Source organism: Cervus elaphus, chromosome 26 (genome assembly GCF_910594005.1).
Source record: "Cervus elaphus chromosome 26, mCerEla1.1, whole genome shotgun sequence".
In the NCBI taxonomy this organism is placed as follows: Eukaryota; Metazoa; Chordata; class Mammalia; order Artiodactyla; family Cervidae; genus Cervus; species Cervus elaphus.
In genome coordinates, this window is record NC_057840.1 from 30,319,928 (window position 1) to 30,343,029 (window position 23,102).

The 23,102-nt window shown below is 39.1% G+C and overlaps 1 protein-coding gene across 1 annotated transcript in view; it reads left to right on the forward strand.

Annotated features, from left to right (window-relative positions):
- The window catches only part of ADGB (androglobin), a 178,598-nt gene that overhangs the window by 79,958 nt on the left and 75,538 nt on the right, over positions 1-23,102 (forward strand). Inside the window, exons 13-20 of the mRNA XM_043888501.1 lie at positions 1,891-2,020; positions 5,345-5,378; positions 6,762-6,945; positions 7,966-8,029; positions 12,149-12,251; positions 14,437-14,578; positions 16,135-16,249; positions 21,600-21,767. Coding sequence (XP_043744436.1) covers positions 1,891-2,020; positions 5,345-5,378; positions 6,762-6,945; positions 7,966-8,029; positions 12,149-12,251; positions 14,437-14,578; positions 16,135-16,249; positions 21,600-21,767 — 940 coding nt within the window. The remainder of the gene's footprint in view (positions 1-1,890; positions 2,021-5,344; positions 5,379-6,761; positions 6,946-7,965; positions 8,030-12,148; positions 12,252-14,436; positions 14,579-16,134; positions 16,250-21,599; positions 21,768-23,102) is intronic.

Consider the following 23,102-nt stretch of genomic DNA (forward strand, 5'->3'; position numbering starts at 1 on the left):
TGAAATTCTGTAACCCAGGTCTAGGTGACTTCAACACGTGTTTGGATTCAGTTAACGTATTCACTCCTTGAACCTGTTTCAGCTTTCCTTGTATATCCATTGTACCTGGCCTAGACAAAAGCAAAAATATGTGTGAATGGCATTTCATCCTCCCTGACTGCTAGTCAGAGTTCTCAGGTCAGCATAAGAGAAAGCTGGTCGGTTGGTCTGTTTTTGATGAGCCCTGGAGTGTGATCGCTACACAACTCCTCTTCCTTGGAACACTGTCGTAGCAGCCTTAGGCCTGGTTTGCCTGTTCCTGGCTCCTGGCCCTGTTTGCAAGAATCAGAGCTTCACAAGTGTTTGTGCTACCCTCTAGTGGCAGTTTCAGGTAAATCTGAGACAAAAAGCTAAAGCTTGAGGTACCGCAAGGTTTACCAAACACCAGCAAGGAAAAATCCAAAAGTAAAGGAAGTTCTATATACATGAAAATTAATTTTACCTTTGAAACAGACATACCTAAAATATTTGTACTGTAACAAATAGATTACTGTTGTTGTCCAGTTGCTAAGTCGTGTCCACCTCTGCAACCTCATGGACTGCAGCACACTGGCCTCCCCGTCCCTCACCATCTCCCAGAGTTGGCCCAAGTTCATGTTCATTGAATCAGTGATGCTCTCATAGTGTACCCATTAACTTCTAGCTTTGGCAGTGTTGATTTGGGGGTCATGTCAGTAATAACCTGAAAGAAAATACTGTGTACTTGGGTAGCTTCTATAAATATCACACACCCATAATTAAATGTTTTACTCCAATTCCTATTTCACTGATACATTGCTCTGATACTTAATTAAATCAATTCCAAATGTAAGATTCCTGTGTGTTCTGCTCATCAACAAAGATGACCACCATAACTTTGAAATAAACCGTGTTCCAGAAAAGTTTTACAGCGTTGCAGTGACTGGCAGAGACTAGTGCTTCAGTAGTATAGAAAGCAATTACATGTTTTTAACACAAAGCAAAAAAAATACTATTGGTTGTGGAAGAAGGAGATTAATAAAATGAATAAAATCAGGACTTTCTATTGTTGACAAAATGTTAATACAAAGATATATTATTCAATTACTGAGAAAAGAAGGAAATCTTGCTATTTGTGACAATATAGATGGATCTTTAGGACATCGTGCAAGTGAAATTAGGCAGACGAGGAAGACAAATACCATATATGTGGTGTATGTGGTGTTAAATGTGGTATCTAAGCAAATAAACAAACTCGTAGATACAGGAGAACAGACTGGTGGCTGCCGGAGGCAGGGGGTCAGGGAGGATGAAATGAGTGAAGGAAATCAAAAGATACAAACTTCCAGTTTTAAAATAAATAAGTCCTGGGAATGCAATGTGTAGCATGGTAACTCTAGTTAATAATGATGGTGCTTTAGTCGCTAAGTCATGTCTGACTCTTGCAACCCCTTGGAGCCTTCCAGGCTCCTCTGTCCATGGGATTTCCCAGGCAAGAATATTGGAGAAGGTTGCCATTTCCTCCTCCAGGGGATCTTCCCAACTTAGGGATTGAACCCATGTCTCCTGCATCGACCCAGTGGACTCTACTGCTGAGTCACCAGGAAGCCATAGTTAATAATGCTGTTATATATTTGAAAATTACTAAGATAATAGGCCTTAAAAGTTCTTATAACAAGGGGAAAAAATTGTAACTACGTGTGGTGATGTACATTTCTTAGAGTTGTGATTATCATTTTGCTATGTATACAAATACTGATTGTTATGTTGTATACTTGAAACTAATAATAATGTTGTATGTCACTTATATCTCAATAAAAACTGCAGTTATTTATTAGTAGCTTTAAACAAGAGATTAAGATTAACAGAAATTGTTCTTTTTTTTTTCATTAGTCATTTTGTACGATCTTTTATTAAGAAAGGGCTGGTTCCAGGATCTGGTTTATCTTCCCTTACTGAAAATGATGAAACTGCAGCCTTTAGCCAGATAGACTTAAACCAACTGGCAAAAAATATGTCTCAGGTAACTATGTTACTCTTATTATTAGCCCAGTTCTTAACTATGAAAGTTTTTTTTCCCCTTAAACTGTGAAATATATTGTACATAAATGGCATTTGAGCACAATAAATAATACTGAAAATAAGCTTCTTATGTACCCATTTCACAGTACCCCACACAGGTACCCCACACAGGTACCCCTCTGCTCCTCCCACAATAATCAGGAAACCACGTGTCCCAGAGGCAGCGCTACAAAATACAAGGGTTTATATTGGGATGTCTGAGCTGGGAAAGGAACCCTTCAAATGGGGTCCCCCCAAATGAACTGAATCTGAGAGAGACATTAACCCTATGTGTTAAAGCCATTGAGATTTCAGGACCGGTTTGTTATCACAGACTAGCTCAGCCTTATATGGTTCATGTTTTTAAACAGCAAAACTGCCTTACCTTTGCCTCTTAAAATAGATACAAATGATAGGGAAAACAGGGCTGTTTTCAGATATTCCCTAGGAATGAAGATTTAGCACAAGTCAGGAATTAATTATTTACCTGTTTCTTCTTCCACCTTCATCGTTACTTCCAGCTGTAATGGAAGAAAGATGATAAGGGATAAAAATATTCGTCCTTTAAAAATATTCTAGTTGGAAGGATTGGGTGTTTTTTCTTATACAACTTTTTGTACAACTAATTGCTTCATTTTTTTTTTTTTTTTTTGCTTGCTTATTTTTCCTATGACACATTAGGGAGCTGTCCCAAATGATTTTTTTTTTTTTTAAAGAAACACCATTAAACAAACACCCTCTGAACACCTTCACCACACGAACACGTGAGATTATTCTATCAATGCCGACAATTTTCCTGGAGACATCATCCCTGGGATCCTTTGCTCTCTCGCTCTTGTTAAACTGGTAGAAACCTGCAACTGTCATCGCGGGACTTTCTCTTCTCTCTCTCCTCTGATGGATTTTCTAATTTTTGGAAACTATGCTGTCCTCCTACTTTATACTCTAATTTCGATGGCACGCATCTTCTAATACTCCCTGAGAAAAGATGCATGGAAAATGAAGATTATGAGAGCAAGAAGGTCTTTGTATATTCTGATGTTAACCCTTTATTATACATATGATTTGCAAATAATTTCTCTCATCCCATAGGCTGCATTTTCACTGTTGATGATCTCTTTTTGAATGACAGAAGATTTTCTCCATAGTCCAATTTCTTTTTACTTTTGTTGTCTGTTTTTGTTGTCAAATCTGAGAAACCAGTGTCAAACCCAAAGTCACGAAGCTCTTCACTTATGTTTTCTTTAAAAGTTTTTTGCAGTTTTAGTCTCTTTGTCTTTTCTAAAATCAACTTTACATTCAAACTTTCTGTTGAATTTATTTCACTTTCCTATTTTTAGATTCTAAGAGCTCTACCTTGTTTCTGATGTATTTTTATAGAAGTTTACCATGTGATAAATGACTATCTTCTTAACTTTCTGATAATACTAACTTTTAAAACGTCTCCCTATATTATTATTTCTGGTTCCTATGAATATCTCTATCCACATCCATTAGTTTCTTTCTTTTATATGGGGCTCTTTCCTCAATTGCCTAGCAGTACTTTGTTATACACATATAAGGAGTTTATGACATTACAGGGCTGCTGATTAGAAGAAGCTTTATGGCATGGATAGAGCTTGTCAGCTGGTAGCTTTAATTTGAGATAATTGGGGATAAATGAGCTTCATTTGGGGGTGGGACTGACTCCAAATATGAGATTCCCGAAGGTTTTCCTCCAGCTCTGTTCAGTTTCTCAGGTTAAGGGTTCTCTAATCTCCCTGCTGGGGTGGAATGTGGTGGTAAGGATTGTCATACTCTTATCCACCAGAGTTATTAAAGCCAAGCAGCAGAGTTCCTGAGAGTCTCAAAGTTCGTCATGTGGATGTTCACTTAATTCCTCTCCCCTCTTTGTAGTAGCCTTTCTTGATTCCCACTCTGTCTGTGAACCCAGATCTGGAGATTTTTCATTTAATTTCTCCACTTGACTCAAGTTCCAGTGTCCTATTTAGGCTGAAGAAGGATAGATGCTAAACCAGGAGGGATTAGGGAGAAGTGGGGATTCATCTGTTCCTTATATAGACATTCAACCCACCCCTGTATTTTCAGCCTGCATCTCCTTTCCTTCTTTTCAGTTCAGTTTAGTCACTCAGTCATGTCCAGCTCTTTGCGACCCCATGGACTGCAGCACTCCAGGCTTCCCTGTCCATCACCAACTCCTGGAGCCCCCTCAAACTCATGTCCGTTGAGTCGGTGATTCCATCCAACCATCTCATCCTCTGTTGTCCCTTTCTCCTCCCACCTTCAATCTTTCCCAGCTTTGGGGTCTTTTTGAATGAGTCAGTTCTTCGTGTCAGGTGGCCAAAGTACTGGAGTATTCTCCTTCTCAGATGCCTGCTAGTTGTTTCTGGGCTTCTAAGGCTTGGATGGGCTTGCTTCTCACTAACACTTCATATTCAATTATCTCTACTCTGTTGTCTTCTCCACCCCACTTTACATCGTCCAAAATATTGTTAACATCACCCATCCCTAGACTGTATAAATTTATACAATTTTATCTTTTAAATTATTTTCATTGTATTCCAGAAATAGCAGAGTACTACATGTGCATTCAATGTATTTTCCCTGTTAAAAGTTTGAGAAATGATTTTTTATAATTTGAAATAATCCTTTCTAGTTTCTGTATGTGTGTTTATTCACTCAGTCATGTCCAACTCTTGCGACCCCATAGACTGTAGCCCACCAGGCTCCTCTGTCCGTGGGATTCTCTAGGCAAGAATACTGGAGCGGGTTGCCATCTGCTTCTCCGGGGGACCTTCCTGACCCAGGAGTCAAGCCCAGATCTCCTGCATTGCAGGCAGATTCTTTAGGGACTGAGCTACAAGAGAAGCCCCACTAGTTTCTGTATACTAACCATTAATCATAACCTCATTTTTGTCAATCTGTATAAATTATCAGTGTATAAATTATAAATTATCAGTGCCTCATACCATCTAACATATCTACTCAGGGATATTATTGCTTTAATTTAAATTTTCTTATAAGATTCAAACACGTAATAAGCTCATATAAGCAGTATTTTAATGTCACAAATGTAAACTCTCAGTCAAATTCACATCTTTTGGATTTTAAGGTTGAAAACAAATTCCATTTTGCTGTATGTTTTATTAAGGATTTAGAGAAATTTCAATTTCTCCAGTGTTTAGAAGACTGTATGAACCTTTTTGAAAACCATGGTGCTTTAGAGAGCAGCCATGTTTTGTTGAATTTATAAATGATTTCTCAGTGTGTTCCTTTCAATTCACAGGGAACTGTTACTTTACAACCTGTACTCGGAAAAGGTAAATCAATAATCTTCTCATGACTTTTTTCTCAGATATCAAAATACAAAGGGCTCTCTGCTTTCTGACAGCTTCTTGCTCTCCCTTCTCCTGTTCTCAGCATCCCACCCCCACCCCAAGGTCCCCTCTGATGTGTAGAGTTTAATCCGCTCCCGGCTAGAAAAATCAGATAATCGCACTTGTTAAATTCAAACTTAAAGTCAAAATGAAAGACAATCTGATTAAAGCCCTGTGAGTCATGCTCATGTGTTTTAATGCATGCACATTAGGATCAAAGCACTAAAACCACTGCAAATTCCTCAGTTCCTAAATAATGGCTTGTGTGTGTAAAAGTGTTAGTTGCTCAGTCGTGTCTGACTGTGACCCCATGGACTTGCAGTTTTTCGGTCCTGCCTGACTCTGTGTGAACCCATGGAGTGTAGCCCACCAGGCTCCTCTGTCCATGGGATTCTCCAGGCAAGATTACTGGAGTGGGTTGCCATTCCCTTCTCCAGGGGATCTCCCTGACCCAGGGAGCGAACTCCCAAGGCTCACATTCCAAACACAGTGTTGTGTGGCTTGTATATATATAACATTGTGGTTCCAGAAAGTATACAGGAAATGTATGGCCTTGATAAACATAATATAAGATTGCAGAATCACTGACTATGGAGATCAATTGTCTTATATAAAGATGTCAGTCACCGTAGATCTTTCAAATTTTTGTTTCTTCTATTGTCTGGGCCATCCCATCTCTTAATGTCCGTTTATAGCAGATTTTACATGCATTGTTCAGTTGTGACCCCATGAACTGTAGCATGAACTTCCCTGTCCTTCATTATTTCCCTGAGTTTGCTCAAACTCATGTCCATTGACTGAATGATGCCACCCAACCATCTCATTCTCTGTTGTCCCCTTCTCCTCTTGACTTCAATCTTTCCCAGCATCAGGGTCTTTTCCAGTGAGTCATCTCTTCACATCAGGTGGCCAACATATTGGAGCTTCAGCTTCAGCATCAGTCCTTCCAGTGAATATTCAGGGTTGATTTCCTTTAGGAGTGACTTGTTTGACCATACATAAAGCATAAAGCAGCTAAATTCGGTTATATATATATATATATATATAACTTTACAATCTGCAGAGAATGTGTACACAGATTTACAAAGGCATTTTCAGATTTTCTGGACACTGCATACAAGATAGGATTAAATTCTCCTGAGCATATGAAAATGGGTTTCTGCATGGACATCTACAAATCCGAGGCCTGAAATTACTATCTCAGGAAATATTTTCTCAAAAACAGACTTCAATATGTGAGCTCCCCTCTACTGTTTTCCATACCTTAATAACTTAGTATTTAACAGCCTAGGTGTGTTTGATACTGTTGTCTCCTGCTCTGCACAGATGAACTAGCAGACTATGGAATCAATGACACAGTCCATCCAGCTGAGGGAATCAGTTTGGAAAAAGATTTGGTCAGCCAGACAACAGCAACACAGGAAAAATCGCAGGAGGAACTTACAACAATAAATAACAGTGTTTCTAAAGAAATATGGTTGGATTTTGAAGACTTCTGTGTATGTTTTCAGTAAGTATAAATTTTATGTGTGTGTAATATAATGGATATATAAGCCTTTGATTTTTAGCTTTCATTTAAAAGAGTTAAGCCAGTGTTAGTCTGGTGTTGATCTAATAGTACACAAAAATATTAGAAGGAAATATGGATGAGTTGATTATCCACATGAAGCTTGGGTAGCCGAACCAGTCTCAGGCCAATTTCAGCCTCTTCTCAAAGACTTATTTTTTGTTTAAGTTTATTCACAGAGACAGATCATTTGTGTCCTTGTCAGGCAACTAATTCAATACAGTTGTTCTTTTTCCCAGCTTTATTTATGCAAAATTGACAGATAAAATGATAAGTAGTTAGTATGCATGGAGGGTGGATGAATTGGGAGATTAAAACTGACATATATACAGTTTCATATGTAAAATAGATGTGGGAATTTGCTATATTGTACAGGGAGCTTAACTGAGTGTTCTGTGATGACCTAGAGGGCTGGCGTGGGAGGGAAGCTCCAGAAGGAGGAGATATATGTACGTATAGGGCTGTTTCACTTCATTGTAATAGCAGAAATTAACACAACTTTGTAAAGCAACTGTACTCAAAAAAAAAAAAAAAAATGTGTACCTGGTGATGAATTAAAATACGTACATATTGTGAAAGATCCCCCCATCCATTTAATTAACATATCTATCACCTCATATGTTTATCTTTTTATTTTGTGTGAGAACATTTAAGTTCTGTTCTTTGAGCACATTTTAATTATACAATGTAGTGTTATCAACAATACTCACCGTGTTTCACATTAGATCTTCAAACCTTATTCATCTTGTAACAGGAAGTTTGTACTCTTTTTACCAATCTCTTCTTATTTTCCCCACCCCCAGCCCTGGCAACCATGTTTTTCCTCTCTGAGTTGTTATTATTTCTTGTAACTTTCATCTATCTTTACCTGTTTTGCCTATGATTATTCATGTCTGAGAAACTTAATATGTAGTACTAGTCTGTTGCATATAATGACAATAACCTGTTATAAATGTTTTTCAGGACTATATATATTTTCCACAAACCAAGTTCATATTGCCTTAACTTTCAAAAATCAGAATTCAAGGTAAATACCTTATAATATCTTCTCTTTTGCTTCTTAAATTTTTGATGGAATCATGCTAGTGAAAAACACTTTCAAATTTATCAAGCATTTCTAAACTTATAATTATATTTTTAAAAATTGTTAGGGTCTTCTACTAATCACCTACCCAGACAATAAGCAAAATTCTGCTACCTGGTATTTCCAAGTGTGATCCATCTGGTTATGTTGCAGAAGTTCAATCCTGAGATGCATTATTTTATAAATTCACATGAAGGAAATTTTGACTTATAAATAAAGGGAGGAAAAGCACAAAAAATTCACTTTGCATGCTTGCATGCTAGGTCGCTTCAGTCATGTCCAACTCTTTGCAACCCTATGGACTGTAGCCCACCAGGCTCCTCTGCCCACGGGATTCTCCAGGCAAGAATACTGGAGTGGATTGCCATGCCCTCCTCCAAGGGATCTTCACAACCCGGGGACCAAACCCACATCTCATATGTCTTCTGCTAATTAATGTTCACTGACTTGCACACAATTTCTAAAACATAAACACATTTTCACTATCATTTTTGCTATATCAGCCCACATTCTTCCTTCTGCTTGAAATTACTTCGAATTAGTCCTTCCCACTGCTTGAGGTTCATTCACCTTCCTCTGACCAATGTCTGCAAGTCCCTCAGAATAGCACGGATGCCGTGAGACCTCCTTTCCTGGCCATAGAGTCTGAGTCAAGTATGCTCTTTCCACGCATTCCGTGTGACTGTCCACACTCAAACCCTTTCCTCCCTCCATCCTGACTGTATGGTCATTCCTCTGTGTTCCTCCACCTACCTATCCACTTCATGTCAGCATGTTAAGGAGGACTCTGTCCTTTTCTTTACTGTTGAGGCCCTGGCATGAAGTAGAAACTTGGTTGAAAAAAATTGTTAAATGAATTAATGAACAAGTCTCACATGGGGTAGAATTTTGGAGAAGATGATGAAATGTATCCTGGGAAATTAAATTACACTGAAACATGCTTGTTGCTTGTATGAAGCCATGCAAGCCCCAGTGATAACTTCACATCTCGCAGAGCTAATGCAGAGTTGGGGGAAGTAAGGAGGCTTGGAGATGACTTCTCCCTTTGCACTTGTACTAGATGAAAATGCAGACAGAGAACACCTTTTTGAGCATCCCTCAAGAGGTGCTTTGTAGCTGGCTGCCTGCTCTGAAAGTACAAATCAGCTCCTTACTAGTGACTGGGGCTGGCAGAATGATTGACCTGGCTCAGAAATCTGTCTACAAAACATACCCAGAGGAATGCTTTGACTTTATGAAGATAAAAAAGCCAACAAAGCAAAAGCAAACAAACAAAACCCAAACTGTTAATTGGGAATGGCAGAACCCAGTGTGTGGTATGACATTTATTTACCATTTATAGTTAATTTAGGAATGTCATCATATTCAAATTACTGGCAACAGTTAAATGATAGTCATTTATAGGTGCTCCCTCTGTTCCCAGCCTTGAACTAGGTTCTTTATTGCATCAACTTTTCAAGGAAAATCAAATGAAAAGACTATTATTATTATCAATTTTCAGATTAGGAAACTGAAGCAGACCAAGTTTGGCTAAAATGCCCAAGGTCACCAAACTAGTAAGTGGCACAAACAACAGGAGAACCAGGTTTGTCCTCAGTGAAGCCTTTCTCACTAGAGCACCTCTGGAGGAAGCAGATCCATGGCTCTGGAGCCAGACTGCCTGGTTTTGAATGCAAATTTCACTTGGGATAGGACTCTTTGCCTCGATTTACTTATTTATATGATGACAGTGAGAGACCTAAATCAGAGTTGAGAAAGGAATGACAGAATTTGTGTAAAACACTTAGAAGAATGCCTAATACTAAGTGAAAAATAAATGCTGGCTGTCATTATTATTACTAAGAGCATTTGGCACATGAGTTTTTGTTTTACATTGCCACCCTAATATATATGTGTGTGTGTGTATTTGGACATTTTTATGAAGTGATAGTAAATACAGAATTTTACTTTCCTTTTAAAGTTTCAGCTTGGCAAAATAAAATGACAGCATCCATTATGAGTACCTTCATCCCCCTGATTTTTTTTTTTTTTTTTAGCATCAATGGTCTGAGAAAAGGATGACTTAGAGGATGTTGTTAGTACCCAAAATTAACGGCCTTTAGTTTGGACGGTCCATGATCTGAGGCTAGGCAGTCCTGATTTAGGGGCTTCCCTGGTGGCGCAAATGGGAAAGAATCTGCCTGCAATGCAGGAGACCCGGGTTCGATACCTGAGTAGGAAAGATCCTCTGTAGAAGGGCATGGTAATCCATCCAGTATTCTTGCCTGGAGAACCCCATACACAGAGGCGCCTGGCGGGCTACAGTCCATGAGGTCGCAAAGAGTCGGACAAGACTGAGCAACTAATACTTTCCCTTTGAGTCCTGATTTTAGTGGCCACAGGCACTGCCTGCGGAACTGGGACACAGAGTCTGAGGCTTGTCCTGTGAACATCCATTAGCTGTCCCCATGGGTGATGTCATGGGGGCTGGCAGGGGGCTTGCAAAGATGTCTCTTGCCTGCACCAGGGCAGATTCCCTGCATGTGGCCTCCAGAGCCACCTCATCTTCAAATTCTCAGACAATTTAAAATGATGGCAAATAGCAAGGTAGAGCCTCCTCCTTGCTCGCACAGGCTACACTGGCAAATCCAGGGTCCTTCAGAGTTTTAGACAGGGAGTATTTGAAACAACTGTTCTATCACCAACATGTTGCAGACAAAAGAAAACAAAAGAAAACTAAAATAGAATGTCAAATGCTAACTACTGGAAAACTTTGAATGACGCAGTCATTTTCAATAGTTACATTGCATCAAACATTTCTAGAAATCTTATTATACTTGATTATTAAGGATTTCTTTTTCACAATATAACTTGGTTTTTTTTTTGCATTTCAACTTATTTAAATATTGTTGTAAAATAATATAGAAAGCCTTTAAAGTATAATGACAGTTAAATTAACACATTTACTGTACATCATCAGTCAAAATTATGTTGAAGCACAGGGAAATTGAAGTGCAGTAATAGCACAATAATTGAAAGACTAACATTGGAGTTAGGTATTAGTAGATAGACAGACTTACTTTTGAATCTCAGCTGTGCTACTTGCAAGCTCTGTGACCTTTGACGAATTACTTACCCTCTCTGTATTTTAGTTTCTTCATCCATGATAGACATTAATAGTACCCACCTAAGATGGATTGAAATTATATTCATGTAATCCTTATGTGCCTGTCCACTAAGAGGTATTCCAATTGCGCTCAGTACTTTCTTGCATGCCCCCAGCAAAAATCCAGTTTTGTTCTGGAGAGGGTAACCTTTCACTTCTCCAGGGGATCTTCCCAACCCAGGGAACAAACCCACGTCTTCCACACTGCAGGCAGATTCTTTACCAGCTGAGCCACAAGGGAAGCCCCCAGTTTGGTTCGTTAGCATGCAATGGGTATAGTTCTGAAGACCTTGTAGAATGAAGGAGTAATAGCAAAAACCACAAAGTAGCATATGGTTAGTCACTCAGTTGTGGGTGACTCTTTGTGACCCCCAAGGACTGTAGCCAGGCTCCTCTATCCATAGGATTCTCCAGGCAAGAATACTGGGGTGGGTTGCCATGCCCTCCTCTAGGGGATCTTCCCAACCATTGGACTGAACCCAGGTCTCCCTCATTGCAGGCAGATTCTTTACCATCTGAGCCAACAGGGAAGCCCAAGTAGACTACCTTAATACATTTCTATTCTCTCCCTGTTTACTTATCAGGGACCTATTTTCTGAGCACTGCTCAGCTGTGGGCTCAATTTCTTCCTCTACTGTCATTTCTGGAACAAGCATACCCCCTTTCTTTACTCACAGAGGAGAACTTTGGCTCTCTCTGATATGGTGGCTGGCCTCAGTCTCTGCAGACACATGGACTGCTGCCCGCATGTACCGGTGTGATTTTCTTCCTTTCATTAAATCTGTAAAGTACTTGTTGTGGGGTCTAGAACACACTAAATGCTCTATGAATGTCAGGTATTATACTTTCATTAGAAGTGGGAAATAGCAGCATTAACAGGCTGACATGAAATGCAACAATTAGTCTATTTCTTGCAGTTTTCAGATGAACGTGTGTCCTATCACCTATTCGTGGACAGTTTAAAGCCCATTGAACTGCTGATCTGCTTTTCTGCATTGGTACGCTGGGGAGAATCTGGAGGTAAGAGGGCTATGAGAAAATTACAGTCTGAAAGCCCATCTCACTTTCCATTCAGGGAAAATGTATGCTACACGTTTTAGACACCAAATGAAGGAACTTATTCCCTCTCCAGACCTCCTAAGATCTTCCTGCTCCTCTGACATCAAGGAGTATGCTCACTCTTGCCACCCATCTCTCTCTTTGTTCTGGTCACATGGTTACCTCTTTAGCACACCTAGTCCCTCTGTTTCTCTTCCCCCCTATACATGTCATCATTGTTGATTCTTTAAAAATCTATTTAAAATCACAAGCTCTTCTTTGATTTGACTCTTCCAAAGGCCTCTATCTCCATCCCCACCCCCCAGACCCCTACTATCATGGCTTTATATAGATTTTATTGTACCAATAACTGTATTATCTCAATCAATTTTAAGCTCTCTGACCTCCACACCTGAAGTTCCAGTTCATTCTAGAATTCCCACCCCTACAATTCTTGGACTTAGTGGGGACCACCATTCATCAACCTTACAACTTTTTCTGTGTCCACCCTCATCAGACCCTTATTTCTCTGTTTCCCAACACAGTTTCCATGCCCATCATTGTATTCATTGACGTTTCTTCACATGTGCCCTCAACGCAAGTGCTTTCTTACCCTCTCGAGTTATGTTTCTGACAAAACCCTAATACTGGTTGAAAATATCCCTGTGCCTGACCTGGGATTGCATCAGAGCAGCTGAGTGTAACTGAAGAAAAAATTCCTACTAGTGAGCCCCATTTTAAATTGAGGACCACGAACCTCAACAAGAACAAACAAATGACCTAAGCACTGTCAACGTTCCCCAAGTTCTTTCATTCTCCCAATTTTCATTCTTATGGATGATTATTGCAAACCTGCAGGTCTCTCTCCATCTTCAAATCTCCAATTCCCACTCTCATCCTTCCTCCTTTTCAGTTGATGACCTTGCTACTGTTTTCACTGAAGAGATAGGAGAGATCAGAAATGACCCACTCATCTCATATTGAACTCTCTCAAGCTCTAGTCACCCTTCCTTCCTATTCTAACAGACAGACTGTTCCTTTTCTTCTCTAAGGCCAATTTCTTGTGAACACATGCCCATATGCACAAAACAGTATTCTTTGATTGACTTGTATTACTAAAGCATTTATATGTAACTTAAATGAACAGCTCTGACCCTGTACAGGTATAAATATTTGCTGCATGCTTAATATTGAATTTCTTGCCTACCTTGATGGCAGAGACTATGGTTTTCCTACCAAGATATGCCCAATGTTTTGAGTGGTATCAGATGTGTAGCAGGTAGGCAATAAATATTTGTTGAATAAACATTCCAGACTTCAGCAGTGTGAGTTTAGTATGTCTACCTAACTAACAGTTCCTAAGCTGTACCACATCCTAGAACATTGAAACTCCAAATACATAGAAGTGTTTTAGATCTTGTGGTGGCCTGTAACATTAGCTTGAGGGTTAGCTGCAAAACAAGGTAAAAAGTACTTTGCCCTCAGCTACCAATGAAGAATAATATTTTCTACCCACTTTCAGATTTTTAAAAAGTTAATTAAAGTTTAATTAGATTGTTTTAATTAATTTACAAAATACAATTGAATTTAAAATGTTACTTTAATTGAAATGAAAGTTTTGTTTATTATCTGTTATTTCTCCACACACTTAAAGCTAAGAATCAAAGGTAAAAAAACTTAGATAAAATGTAGTATATTTTGCCCTTGTTTTAACACTTTCTTAGGAAAATCTCTCATTTTCCCAGATGTAGTAATTTTCCTCCTTTAAAATTGCATCCAGCAGGATATTGTGATTACTGCCCTACATAAGCCAAGCAGTGGTATACTACAGTGAAATATCCCTGGCTGACCTCTTTTTTTCTAACTTTTCCATTCCTGGTTTCTTCAGCTGGGTGAATGACTACGAGGAGAAAAGTAGGAATAGGAATGGAGATCTTGCTTCCTCTCGGGTATTATTTCCCATAACTATTTACCCAGCATAATTTCTAATGTTTTATGAGCATTTTCAGAATATGTCTAATTCTTGGTTGTTGTTAATATTATTATAATATATTATTATTAATGTCATATTGATAAAAAAGCAATACTAGTGATAGCCAACTAGACTCTCACAATTGAATTTATATAAATATATATATATATCTTTTTTTTTTAACTTTTCCTAAAGCTTTAACAAAGAACAGCCCTCCCATAGAGCCTGGACTACTTACAGTTGAGACGGTTTCCTGGAAATCTCTGAGGCCACGCCATCTCGTTGTGACAATTCACACCTATGCTACCAAGGCTACAGTAGTTCGCCTGCCTGTTGGGTATGGAGTGACTTTATTTTTCCCATACTAAGAATTATTTGAAGACTTGTAAACTTTTGACTACTAGATAATGAAACAATATGGAATCTAATATGTAGTTTCCTAAAGTGATTTCACAAAGTATAGGCCTATTATCATGATTCTTGAGAAAAATAATTCTGGAAACAAATAAACTGAAGAAACGCTGTACCTTTTGGAAGATGCATAATTGTCAAAGAATATGAAACTTCTTTAGTAAAGAGTACATTTTAAATGTGTTTAATCCAGTATTTCCTAAAATTAATTTATTAAAATGATCTTTTTGTTTTATTATGCCATAGTTCTTAATAAGGACCATGATTTTATTTAAAAACAATTTTTTTCTGTAAATCTATAGTTTTACCTGTAGTTATTTTTAATTTTACCTGTAGTTTTATTTTAAACTAAGATACAATTGGTTAAACACATCACATTTCCCGTTTTAAAGAAAAGATACATAATTGAAAAGTTTTCATGATTTTTGATAAGTTCAAAATATTACCTCATATTTCAGATAAGATAAATATTTTGCTGAATTTCCCAAGATCAATCATGATAATTCTATGTGATTAATGAAAAGCTATGGCTCTTATTCAAAAAGCAAAATCCAAGCAACAAAATAAAGTGCTAAAATAATCTATGGCAAGCATCCAATATTCTTAGAGGAATAATAAATTTTAGAGATACTGTATTTTTCACATCTCCCCTAAAAACTCTAGTTTGGAAAGATTCTCCCAGAAATCATTTTTCTGTCTGAGTGCTCATTCATCAAGATGACCAAGGATAGGGAACTGATAAAGAATCTGCTTTTATCTGGGCTTCCCTGGTGGCTCAGACACTAAAGAATCAGCCTGCAATGCAGGAGACCTGGGTTCAGTCTCTGGGTCAGGAAGATCCCCTAGAGAAGGGAATGGCAACCCACTCCAGTATTCTTGCCTGGAGAATTCCATGGACAGAGGAACCTGGCGGACTACTCTACAGTCCATGGGGCAGCAAAGAGTAAAATACAACGGAACAGCTAAACACTTTCTCAATTTACTACTTCTATCCACATTTCCCCCCACAGGGACCTAAGCAGCCAACAGGAAGGTTTCAAACATGCTCTCAGTCCCCTCCATGGTGCTACGACCTGGTAGGAGAGACATAGTAACATACATGAAGCTGTGCATTTGTGAGAAAATGACTATGAAATCTACAAAGCACTGGGCCAATGTGAATTATTACTGTTGTGAGGGGAAAATCAGAACCAGTCTTTTGCAATATGTCTGCAGTGCATGGGAGATGTCTCCAATCTGTGCAATTTTGTCATTTAGTGTGACTGCTTTTATTCAACATAATTAGTGAAATATAGATTCCATGCTCTCTGAAGGTTCTTTCAGAGTAAAAATTCATCAGTCATTACCTCATGTGTGTTACAAAATTCAGCCCATACTAACCTTTGACTTCATTTGAGCACAAAGTATCATCAAGAAGCTAACAGAGGCAAGGACTACAACAAAGGAGACCATTGATTTATATATTGTGTTCACTCTCTTTAGGAGACACATGCTGCTCTTCACTGCATACTCCCCCATGGGCCACTCCATACATATCTGCAGCATGGTGACCTTCGTCATTGGGGATGAAGATGTTGTGCTACCCAACTTTGAGCCGGTAAATTGGTTAGCAACTGTGATGTTTGTGTGTGTGCTTTAGTTTCAAAGATCTTGAACTAAATCATATTTCTATTTTTTTATTCAGCTTACTCATTTTTTTACTTTTTAAAACTATTAAGTATATTCTTTAAGAATTCTCAAATACGTGGTAATAAGTAGTCTAAACTCTGTAGGGATACAAATAAAATAATTTTATTTTAAAAATATATTATTTTATTTCATTTTATTTTATTTACTCATCTCTGCTCTGTTGAATTCCCTTACACATCTGTTAACACCTAAGGCAGATCCCATAGTATCAATATTATTGTTCCCTTGAGAAACAGAAAGGATCAGTACAGACTTTTTCAATGCAGATTAAATTTTTAATATTTTATATGCTCCTTTCCCCCTTCTTTGTCCTAAGGAAGGGACTCTGGGATTCAGGGGGAGAGGATCCATGAAAGGGTCAGTCATTTCTTCATTGGCTCTTAACCTCGGTTTTTCTAGCTCCTCAGCTCTGACAGGGTCTGAAAGAAAAGAGAGATAAATAAATCTTCCTTCAGGTCCTGTCTTGGTTTAGATGTCCTCTCAAGGACATCTTTAGACATATGCATATGCATTTTGGGAGACAAGTATTTATAGGGCCTTTCTACTGCATAATTCAGCTTTACCTGCTCCTCCAATCTATCGCCATATATCACAACTTCATATTAGTGAGATGAGATCCACTTAGCCAGTCAGTAAACCTCTTGTCCAGAGTGGTAGTGGATGGGTCAAAACCACCTCCGTGCTCATGTTTTCATGGCCCAGATAGGCTCTAGTCATGCGTCCTTCCCTCTCCAGGCAGCGGTCCTGAAGGATGCCCTTTGGCTGCCTCCTCTCTTTCTGTATCATCTCTCATCAGACCTAACTCCTGCTCAATAGACACAGAAGGAAGATCATCAAGCCCACCTTCTATGTCCCTGAAACCCTTAATTAGATTTACCCTGCTTGCTTTAAATTCTTGATTTTCTCTTCTTTAAAAAAAAATATTTTTACCTGAATAAATCAGTGTCATCTTAAAGAAATCGTACTAAATAAAGCTGCATAAAGTGAAAGTGTTAGTTGCTCAGTCATGTCCGATTCTTCAAGATAACTATAAAAGAAAGGCCGCCAACTTAATTGCCACAATTATATGATTTAGATGAATAATAAATGTGCTTAAGTGGTAAAGAATCCTCCTGCCAATGTAAGAGACACAAGAGACGCAGGTTCGATCCCTGAGTTGGGAAGACCCCCTGGAGGAGGAAATGGCACCCCACTCCAGTATTCTTGCCTGGAAAATTCCATGGACAGAGGAGCCCAGTGAGATACAATCCATGGGGCCTCAAAGAGTCAGACCAGACTGAGTGACTGAGCACACATAATGATATTGTAATATTAAAAAAAAAACAAAAACAAAACCCTTCAGGGAACTTGGGGATTTTTAGAGCATGAGCCACCATCTCCTTGTGTGGCCCTGAAATAAACCTTTCTCTGCTTCAAACTCCAAACAAACAAAAAAATTTTTTTTACATAGCATGGCTTATCTAGTTTGTTTCTTTTTTATTTTTTGAATTGAAGCAGAATTGATTTATAGTATCATGTTAGTTTCAGCTGTTCAGCCAAGTGTTTCAGCTATTAATATATATTTTTTCAGATTATATTCCATTATAGATTAATTAGAAGATATTGAATATTGTCCCCTGTGTTATATAGTAGATCTTTGTTTCTTATCTATTTTATATGTAGCAGTGTGTATCCGTTAAACCCATACTCCTAATTTTTCCTTCCCCTACCTGTTTGCCTTTGGTTAGTCATAGTTTGTTTTCTATGTCTATGAGTCTTTCAGTTTTGTAAATAGATCCATTTGTACTTATTTATTTTATTCCTCGTATGATATCACACAGTATTTGTCTTTGTATACTTAATCACTATGATATTCTGTAGGCCCATCCATGTTACTGCAAATGGCAGCTTTTCATTCTTCTTATGTCTGAGTAATATTCCAGTACTGTATCCATGCATCGACTGATGGACATTTAGGCTGCTACTCTAGATAGTGCAATGAACACTGGGGTGCATGTATCGAATTTGAAAGCTTTTGCACAACAAAAGAAACCAACAAAATGAAAAGACAGCCTATGGAATTGAAGATATTTGCAAATGATGTGAATGACAAGGGGTTAATTTCCAAAACATACAAACAGCTCATACAACTCAATGTCAAAAACATCCCAATAAAAAATGGGCAGAAGACCTCAATAGACATTTCTCCAAAGAAGACATTCAGAAGATTAACAGGTATATTAAAAGATGCTCAACACCATTAATTATTAGAGAAATGCAAAGCAAAACCACAATGAGGTATCACCTCACATGGGTCAAAATGGCCATCATCAAAATATCTACAAAAGATAAGTGCTGGAGAGAGTACGGAGAAAAGGAAACCTTCCTACACAGTTGGTTAGAATGTAAATTGATACAGCCACTATATAGAACAGTATGGAGGTTCCACAGTGGTGGTGGTTTAATTGCTAATTCATGTCCAACTCTTGTGACCCCATGGACTGTAGCCCACCAGGCTCCTCTGTCCATGGGATCCTCCAGACAAGACTACTGGAATGGGTTCCCATTTCCTTCTCCAGGGGATCTTCCCAACTCAGGAATTGAACCTGGGTCTCCTGCATTGCAGGAAGATTCTTTACCAATTGAGCAACAAGGGAAGCCCTAAAAAAAAACTAAAAATAGGACTACCATGTGATCCAGCAATCCAGCTCCTGGACATATGTCCTGGGCATATATTAAAAGAGATGTATGCACCCCAATGTTCATAGCAAAACTGTTTACAATAGTCAGGAAATGGAAGCAGTTTGTTTCTTTCTTTAGGTGATTTAATTCCCTAATTGTTTAACTATTTGGGCCTGTGAACTCATGTTTTCCTGGGATTATCAACTCCTCCATCTTATAAAAGTTATTGGGGCTGACTTTTAGGCCCCAATAGCCTTCACTTCTAATCAAGAAGGAAAGGGGGATATAGACTGGTTCAAAAGCAGAGAGGCTCAAGCTTCTCAAAGCCATCCTTGATCACTCCCAATGCTACCACTTAACCAAGTGACTTTTCTGGTCATGGTAAGAAGATATTTCTCCAAAGCTTGAGGGGATTGGGAGAAGGTCAGGGGGAAGTAAATGCATTAATATGGTGAGTCGATTGCCTCTGTTTTCATCAGCGTCTCACTCCATTCTCACGCTATTCCTGCTGGACTAGTCCTTAGAATTTCTACAGGGAACTGTGCAGTGATGGTAGCGCCCCTAAGAAAGGGGCAAAAACAGACTTTACGAAGCTTTCCTCCTGCATGACCTCTTCCTCTTCAGGCTGCCTGTAAGCACCCTCTGCTCCGCAACTTCTCCATCATCTGCAACACCTCAGGGTTTTCTCCATCTTTAAAAATACGTTCCTTCCTGATATCCCTGTCTCCTTCTTGCTTTATTGTTTCTTCAGAGTTTATAGCAGAAGGAAGCCAGAAGCCCAGGCAGGGTTCACCCTCTTGCCTTTTCTTTTTTTATTTTTTTTTTTATTATTATTTTTTTTTTCCAGTGGGTTTTGTCATACACTGATATGAATCAGCCATGGATTTACATGTATTCCCCATCCCGATCCCCCCTCCCACCTCCCTCTCCACCCGATTCCTCTGGGTCTTCCCAGTGCACCAGGCCGGAGCACTTGTCTCATGCATCCCACCTGGGCTGGTGATCTGTTTCACCATAGATAGTATACATGCTGTTCTTTTGAAATATCCCACCCTCACATTCTCCCACAAAGTTCAAAAGTCTGTTCTGTATTTCTGTGTCTCTTTTTCTGTTTTGCATATAGGGTTATCGTTATCACCTTTCTAAATTCCATATATATGTGTTAGTATGCTGTAATGTTCTTTATCTTTCTGGCTTACTTCACTCTGTATAATGGGCTCCAGCTTCATCCATCTCATTAGGACTGGTTCAAATGAATTCTTTTTAATGGCTGAGTAATATTCCATGGTGTATATGTACCACAGCTTCCTTATCCATTCATCTGCTGATGGGCATCTAGGTTGCTTCCATGTCCTGGCTATTATAAACAGTGCTGCGATGAACATTGGGGTGCACGTGTCTCTTTCAGATCTGGTTTCCTCAGTGTGTATGCCCAGAAGTGGGATTGCTGGGTCATATGGCAGTTCTATTTCCAGTTTTTTAAGAAATCTCCACACTGTTTTCCATAGCGGCTGTACTAGTTTGCTCTTTGACAAAGGAGGCAAGGATATACAATGGAAAAAAGACAACCTCTTTAACAAGTGGTGCTGGGAAAACTGGTCAACCACTTGTAAAAGAATGAAACTAGAACACTTTCTAACACCATACACAAAAATAAACTCAAAATGGATTAAAGATCTAAATGTAAGACCAGAAACTATAAAACTCCTAGAGGAGAACATAGGCAAAACACTCTCCGACATAAATCACAGCAAGATCCTCTATGACCCACCTCCCAGAATATTGGAAATAAAAGCAAAACTAAACAAATGGGACCTAATGAAACTTAAAAGCTTTTGCACTACAAAGGAAACTATAAGTAAGGTGAAAAGACAGCCCTCAGATTGGGAGAAAATAATAGCAAATGAAGAAACGGACAAAGGATTAATCTCAAAAATATACAAGCAACTCCTGCAGCTCAATTCCAGAAAAATAAATGACCCAATCAAAAAATGGGCCAAAGAACTAAACAGACATTTCTCCAAAGAAGACATACAGATGGCTAACAAACACATGAAAAGATGCTCAACATCACTCATTATCAGAGAAATGCAAATCTAAACCACAATGAGGTACCATCTCTCGCTGGTCAGAATGGCTGCTATCCAAAAGTCTACAAGCAATAAATGCTGGAGAGGGTGTGGAGAAAAGGGAACCCTCTTACACTGTTGGTGGGAATGCCTTTTCTTTTTTTAAATTGCTCTCTCCCTGAACTCTTCTCTGCCCTGCAGTCATCAAATACCACACAGCTGTCAGACTAATTCCTAGACGTTCTTCAGAACAAAGGTTGGGTATCAATACTGTGGAGAAATTGCCCCTGGCCCCCTGTGGGGTTCGTGTTCTTTCTGTGTGTTCCTACAAGAGCAAGAATCAAGTTCCTTGTTTAACATCTCTCTGACCATGACTCCTGGTGAAATACTTTGATCAAGTAAATCCTCCATAAATAACTGTTGAGTCAGTCCCATAACAGATTTTTAATACAGAAACTAAATCTTTGTAAACCTAATTACACATAAATAAATGAAAATGAGTCTGAGTACTATGCTTGGTCTTCACAGGAGAGCTACCGATTTACAGAGCAGGCTTTAACAATTTTGAAAGCTGTTGGACATGTGATTGCTAATTTCAAAGATAAGGCTAAACTTTCTGCAGCCCTGAAGGATCTACAAACAGCTCACTACCCTATCCCCCTCCAGGATAAAGAACTAACTGCACAGCACTTCAGGGTAAGTATGTTCAGGCTATACAGTTCCTAGAAGAACATGTTCTATTTGTAATAATATATCTCATTTTAGATAAGATCCCCTAAACCAGAGCTGAGAAAATGTTTTGGATGAAGACAATTTGGAAAGTGATGACAGCAAGCAGAAATGAGAGAATAGGAAGAATGAAGTGAGAAAGAAAAGCATATTTGTTAAAGGATGTGATAATGATTGCTGTGGGTTACTGGGGTTCAGTTCTCCAGGGGATCATGGTGAACTGTGGAGGGTATCCCTCAGAAACATCCTACTGAAGGATGAGGTGACTGTACTATTTATCCACCAACTCCTTCCCCACTGATAGGTGGATGCTCTCGAGGTATCAATATTTCCTCACACTGTTGGGGCTAAGGAGCATCCTGGCTTTCAGTTCAGTTCAGTTCAGTTCAGTCACTCAGTCGTGTCCAACTCTTTGCAACCCCATGAACTGCAGCACACCAGGCCTCCCTGTCCATCACCAACTCCTGGAGTTCACCCAAACCCATGACCATCAAGTTGATGATGCCATCCAACCATCTCATCCTCTGTCATCCCCTTCTCCTCCTGCCCTCAATCTTTCCCAGCATCAGGGTCTTTTCAAATGAGTCAACTCTTTGCATGAGGTGGCCAAAGTATTGGAGTTTCAGCTTCAACATCAGTCCTTGCAATGAACACCCAGGACTGATCTCCTTTAGGATGGACTGGTTGGATCTCCTTGGAGTCCAAGGGACTCTCAAGAGTCTTCTCCAACACCACAGTTGAAATGCATCAATTCTTCGGCACTCAGCTTTCTTTATAGTCCAACTCTCACATCCATACATGACTACTGGAAAAACCATAGCCTGAACTAGATGGACCTTTGTTGTCCATCACCAACTCCCGGAGTTTACTCAAACTCATGTCCATTGAGTCAGTGATACCATCCAACCATCTCATTCTCTGTTGTCCCCTTCTCCTCCCACCTTTAATCTTTCCCAGCATCAAGGTCTTTTCCAATGAGTCAACTCTTTGCATGAGGTGGCCAAAGTATTGGAGTTTCAGCTTCAACATCAGTCCTTCCAATGAACACCCAGGACTGATCTCCTTTAGGACAGACTGGTTGGATCTCCTTGCAGTCCACGGGACTCTCAAGAGTCTTCTCCAACACCACAGTTCAAGAGCATCAATTCTTTAGCGTTCAGCTTTCTTTATAGTCCAACTCTCACATCCATACATGACCACTGGAGATACCATAGCTTTGACTAGATGAACCTTTGTTGGCAAAGCAATGTCTCTGCTTTCTAGTATGCTGTCTAGGTTGGTCATAGCATTTCTTCCAAGGAG